A 6616-nucleotide genomic window follows, 5' to 3' on the forward strand; every position below is an offset into this window, starting at 1 on the left:
TCTTTTTTCTTTTTTGCTCAAATCTCAAATTTGATCAAAAGACTGAAGTGTTGTGATATTCACAAACGAACCAAATCTGTTGACTGGCTTATTAACATGAACGATGAGTTTGTGTTCATTTGAAGCGTGACAGTGATAAAACATTTCCATTTCCATCTCACTCTGTAAACCAAGGCAGAAACAGCATCAGCTTTGCACAGAGTGGGTGTAGGTCTCCTCTCTGCTCTGACTGGAATGGAACTTTGTTGTCATTGCACTTAAAAGTACAACAAAATGTGTTTTTAGTACAAGCTGTCTAAAAGCAGACATTCAGTAGACAGAGGCCTGTGAGGAAAGGCTCACAGCAGCACCGCATGTACGTTGAAGACAGAGTGTTACACGCTTTCATGTCTCCAAAACATTAAAAAAAAAACGCTAGGTTTGTTGCAAGTCGCTTTTGAGAAAGAGAGTCACTAAAAGAAATTGGATAGTGTGAGGCTTGGCAGCTCTGATGTTAGCAGTGGTGTGCCGTCAGGGCCAGCAAGGTCTTCTCTGCTGGCCTAACATAACCAGAAATCATGATCATAATTAAAGACAAAAGTATTGTTTTATTTACTTTCCCTAAATATCTAAAAGTATTCATATTCTCTTCATGTCATATTATGCTCCTTCCAGCGCTATAGTTTTTAGTTTAGAGTTTTTATCCAATCAGAATTCAGCTAGCTTATGTTGCCATGCTGTACCAAATCTGCACGGGGCCTTCAGAATCAATAATGCACTGTAAGTGAACGGACACAAACAGATGATAGACAGTTGCGATAGCCAATCAGATCACGAGTTGTTGTCAGTAAGGCCTTCTAGAAGGCTTTACGTTTAACGTGACATTTACGCGTCCTATGATTGGATACTCATCGGGACCGTTCGTGGATGAATTTGAGAACACATACAGTTGATAGACGGTTGCAATAGCCAATCACATCACACGTTGTTGACAGTAGCCTATCCAAGGAGCCTGATGTTAACGAGACTGTGATTGGATACTCACTTGTCATTCCTAAGTTACAACTTAGCAGGAAGCAGGAAGTGTTGACCCACAAAGAAGGAGAACAAATTCTTGATTAGATGGCAGATATGTATTTGTAAGGCCATTTTCAAGAAGGATATTTAAAGAGAAACTACATCTTGTGAGATGATGTCGGCGATGAAATGGGAAAATGCCCGCCATTTCCACTCAAATCGACGAGGGGTACCACTGGCTTATACGGCATCCGATGGGTTCTACAAATTGTGAGTTCAAATATTTTATTTCTTAATATTTTCACGTTTAATATGCTTTTTGCAATTTTAATTTTGACAGTAGCACATAAGATATCTTTTAAAAGCTGATGCGGGTTTATTGATTTTTAAATGCGCCAGAAAATAACCCGCTTTGTACAATGGCCAGTAGTGCGTAAATGTGTTTCTGTTTAGTATTTCTCCAGCAATGGTCATGTGGTGACATAAATGATGGTATTTTGAGAGGTAATCATTGAAGTCGGACATCACTGAAGGCCCAGGTGGGAAATGCCACTGGTTGTTAGTATTATTAATAGTTCCTAACTCAGCATTCCTGCATGGTATTTCAAACATCTGTTAGCCAACATTTCACTATAATGACAATAATGTTGTACTAGAAAATTGTGTATATGTATCATTTATCAATAATTTTTCCCCCCACCATTCTTGTATGATAGCAGATTTAACACCGCTCTTCTATCTTTGATGCACTTTTAAGATATTTAAGTCCAACCTCTGTAAAAACAATGCTTTTTAATTTATTTTGTCAATGTATGTGAATTAACATTGACGTTATACATCAGGATTATATTCGTGTAGCATGCTTTTCGTTTTTTTGATCTGCTTAAAGAAACTGGGATTTACTCAGTTTTCATCATCAGTATCTCAGCCGAGCAGAAAACACCTGTTGCGAATGTGCTAGTCCTTTGTCATTGGACTGGCACATTTTCCCCATCGTTTATTTCATTTTGGGGAAAGGCTGTTAAATAACAAACTGTGGAAAAAGTAAAGCGCTGTGAATCCTTCCTGGATGCACTGTACATGCAATACAAGTGCACATTGAGGAATAGTCAGGTTTTTGAGACAAATTTATCGAGTGATCACTGTTTTGTATTAAAAATAGAATATATATAAGACAAAAGCAAAAAAATTAACTTAGACAGATGCACGCTACTGTACGAAACTGGCTTATGAGAGTAGTTTATGTGCGAATATTAATTTTGGGAATTAATCACTATGCTGTTTTACCTCACTGATTAACTTTTTTGAGTTTAATTAGTATCAACCTACTACTACAAACATGTTTTGTGATATTGTACCAGAATAAACTTGACAAGCGCAAACAAAAACGAAAATTCCATTTCACAGTGGCTGACGCGATAAAAGTCAGCACCCACACGGCAATCTGCCTCACTGACCTTTATTTATGTTGTTTTAGCGTTTGCTAGTCAATCATGTCGCTTCATCTCTGCTTCTGTGCCGGTGGATTATTTGGTTAAAAAAAAAAAACACAGCAAATGCCTTGTTTTGTGTTTCAAATGTTTTGCAGGTGTTGGTCCTGATAAGATCCACTACTTTCGAGACGGATGGAGAGGGTATCCAAGCGAAGAACAGGTGAACATGACGGTGTAGCGCAGCAACAAAAAAAAAACATCTAAAAGCCCATGTTGAGTCTGATATGTGTGTTATATATAATACAGAGCAGTGATTTGGTTATACAGTACACAGTGATACAGCAACCTTAATTAATAAGTTCCTGTTACTGCACATACAGTAGTTGAAAACTAGCATTTTTGTCCAACATATATGTTCCTGTCAACTGTCCTTGCACAGCTGAACATTTATTTTCCCCAGAACTGTACTGGGAACAACAGAGGCCAGTTAGCATGTATATGGTCTATGCAATTTCCCCATTAAATAAACAGATAATTATGTATTTTCCATTTAGTACAAAGTTGTGATTCACTAGCGATTATGCATAAACTACCCTCATAAGGCTTACAGTTCCTTAGTGGGCTGTTATGTTCCTGTTCCTGCTCATATTTGAAATGTAAACAGCTGTTTTTCTTTTGTTCCTACTTATATTTTGTATTTATCGCAGAGGTATGATTCCACTAAATAATGTCTCATCATAAACCTGACAGTTCCTTATTGCAGTGTTTTTCAACCTTTTTTGAGCCAAGGCACATTTTTTGCGTTGAAAAAATCCGGAAGCACACCACCAGCAGAAATCATAAAAAAAAAACGAAACTCAGTTGACAGTAAAAAGTTGTTGTTGCAATTGTTGGATATGACTTTAAACCATAACCAAGCATGCATCACTATAGCTCGTCTCAAAGTGTAGCTGTCACGACCTGTCACATCACGCCCTGACTTATTTTGAGTATTTTGCTGTTTTCCTGTGTGTAGTGTTTTAGTTCTTGTCTTGCGCTCCTATTTTGGTGCCTTTTTCTCTTTTTTTGGTATTTTCCTGTAGCAGTTTCATGTCTTTTTTTGAGCGATATTTCCTGCATCTACTTTGTTTTAGCAATCAAGAATATTTCAGTTGTTTTTATCCTTCTTTGTGGGGACATTGTTGGTTGTCATGTCATGTTCGGATGTACTTTGTGGACGCCGACTTTGCTCCACAGTAAGTCTTTGCTGTTGTCCAGCATTCTGTTTTTGTTTACTTTGTAGCCAGTTCAGTTTAGTTTTGTTCTGCATAGCCATACCTAAGCTACAATGCCTTTTCTTAGGGGCACTCAGCTTTTGTTTATTTTTGGTTTAAGCATTAGATACCCTTTTACCTGCACATCGACATCTACAAAGCAATTAGCTACCGGCTGCCACCTACTGATATGGAAGAGTATTACACAGTTACCGTACTCTGCCGAGCTCTAGACAGCACCGACACTCAACAACAACACATAATTTGCAGGCTATAATTACTGGTTTGCAAAAAATATTTTTAACCCAAATAGGTGAAATTAGACAATCTCCCACGGCACACCAGACTGTATCTCACACAGTGGTTGAAAAACACTGCCTTATTGTGTACCTGTAATGCATGTTGCTGTTCTTGCACAACTTTGTCACCCCCTAGTTTGCAATTCGAGCAGTATTTTACCCCACATTGTGTATTTTATATTTAATAGGGATTAATTCCCAAAATTAACATTTGCGCATGAACTATTCTCATAAACCTTACAGTTTCTTAGCATGCATCTGTCTAAGCTCCTGTTCCTGCACATATATGTCATTTAAACAGCAGAAACTGTTTTGCATTTGTTTTATATACTGTTCATTTTATGTTTAATACAAAGTAGTGAACTCTCTGTAAATTTGTGTCACAAACCTGCGTTTCTTTGTGTACCTTAGTGCATTCTTAGCACACCTGTAAGGCATGTTCTTTAACTTATGCAGAGCCCAAATACACAAATACCAATATGTATTAAATATGTAATATGTAATAAGAGTGGGTTTTACATAATAGGTCCTCTTAAATCATGGAATTGTTTTATTTTCGTATTTTTTTTATTTTTGCTAAATAATGCAGGATAAGTCATAATACATTTCATCAGAAGTAACATTCTTTAGCTCTGTTGGAGGTATAAATAATTGCTATTTTATGGATTATATAACATGTCTTCACCAAGCAGAGCTCTTTTTAAATATGCTCTTCTCCTTATATTTTTCAGGCAGTAGACGAGTGTTTTATTTGTTTGCATTGGTGCCAATCTGTTGCTTGTAACTGGAACCTGTTGAGTGAAAGAAACATGTGACAAGGTGTGATTAGCTCTCTTGTTGACAGATGGGATGCTAGGTAATTTGTAGGACAGAATAACCAGGTAGATAATCACATGTTGCTTTGTGACAAGCGGGTGCCATTGTTGTGTTAAAACCATCGCAATAGTGACAGTTGATTGCTCCGCAGGGGGAGGACAAACTGGAGAGGATTTTAAATCAAAGCTGACCTGAGGGTACAACATTTGTTTTACAGGGTAGAATGAAGAAAACATGTGACAACCAACTTAACATTTTTATTATTTTTGTTTGATTGCGATTTTAGTTTTTTACTTGCTTTAAAATGTCTACTTAGTGCTGAAAAGGTATTCATCTTTTTAATGAAATTATACACTTTTGAATTCAGATTAATAACGATTAATCACGGAATGCAATAAGAGCGTTGCTTAATTTATTATGGGCCTGTTGCAATGCAAGCGCCCCTTCACATGCTGCAAGCAGCAGTGAATGGGCGCTTGCAATGCAAGCAGCCCATAGTATTATTATTATTATTATTATTAATTTATACTTTTGGATTTATTTTTGGATGCTACTCCATCTCTTGCATGAAGTCAGCCCGGAATGGCTCCAGTTGACCTGTGACCCTAATGAGAACAGACCCCCTTGGATAGACCAGGGGTGTCCAAACCTGGGGAAACTTTGATTTTATTCACTTTCCTTACGTATTAGCACGCTAAAACCACTCCATTGTAGATCTAACTATGCTGAGCTGTTACAGATATTCAATAATTGTTATAAAGCAATGGTTATATCTTGTTCAAATATTCAATATTTTTTACCTTTTATCTTTTTGATGTTAAAATCCTCCATCATGTTTCATTTTGTGTGCAGAATATTCACTGAGAGCCAATGAAAAACGAGCTGTGATGTGCATGCTCATTATACAGTATCCTTATCAACACATAGCCAGTATTTATTAAAAATACATCCATTGTATTATTTTTGTAAGTAACTGCAGTATATATTTTTAATTCATGCAACTTTAAATCATTTCAAGAATAAAAAGAGGAAAAAAATCATATTTTTTTAAAATAGAGTATTTTTTCCCGAAATTAATTAAATATAAGGATTTTAGTAGTAGTAATCTTCTACATGTGCTGAGTATAGAGTTGGTTAGAGTAAGATGCAAATGAACATAATGGAGAGGATTGGAAGGATCCCCTTAGGGGTGTGACTTGGGTGTTGAATTTCATCCTCAACCACCTGCAGAGCCGACTTAAAGGCCTGAGGTCCAGGCTGCCAGCCTCAGTAGAGGTCCTGAGTCTGCCATGGACGCCAGCACCAGACCTCTCAGCTTGACTGGCTTACATGTGACCCCGTCCCTGCTGCACCCTCCTCCTCCTCCACCAGCACACCTCTTCCTCCGGGCTCCTTCTCTGGAGCGAGGATACCCGCGGACTCCCAAGTGTGCCCGGTGCCGCAACCACGGCGTGGTGTCGGCCCTAAAGGGCCACAAACGTTTTTGTCGCTGGAGGGACTGCGTGTGTGCCAAGTGTACCCTCATAGCCGAGAGGCAGCGGGTGATGGCGGCGCAGGTGGCCCTCAGAAGGCAGCAGGCGCAGGAAGAGAGTGAGGCCAGGGAGATTCGGCTTTTGTACCCTGCAGGGCGGGCGCCTACCACTGGGGTGCCAGGGCAGCATGTGGGGTCACCGTTGGGGCCCGAGATGCATACACCAAGGAGTCAGTCATTTGAGTTTGACGTTTTCAGAACAGAGTCCTCCAAAGTTGGTGAGTTGATATTATAATTGTAAAATTTTAACAAACTTAACACCAGCAGACACTTTGTTAGGTACACCTG

The 6616-nt window shown here is 38.6% G+C and overlaps 1 protein-coding gene across 1 annotated transcript in view; it reads left to right on the plus strand.

Annotated features, from left to right (window-relative positions):
- The first annotated feature begins 6052 nt into the window (after nucleotides 1-6052).
- The window catches only part of LOC133605639 (doublesex- and mab-3-related transcription factor A1-like), a 3926-nt gene continuing 3362 nt past the window's right edge, over nucleotides 6053-6616 (plus strand). Inside the window, exon 1 of the mRNA XM_061958870.1 lies at nucleotides 6053-6546. Coding sequence (XP_061814854.1) covers nucleotides 6087-6546 — 460 coding nt within the window. The 5' untranslated portion in view covers nucleotides 6053-6086. The remainder of the gene's footprint in view (nucleotides 6547-6616) is intronic.

The sequence above is a fragment of the Nerophis lumbriciformis genome, linkage group LG05, assembly GCF_033978685.3.
Source record: "Nerophis lumbriciformis linkage group LG05, RoL_Nlum_v2.1, whole genome shotgun sequence".
In the NCBI taxonomy this organism is placed as follows: Eukaryota; Metazoa; Chordata; class Actinopteri; order Syngnathiformes; family Syngnathidae; genus Nerophis; species Nerophis lumbriciformis.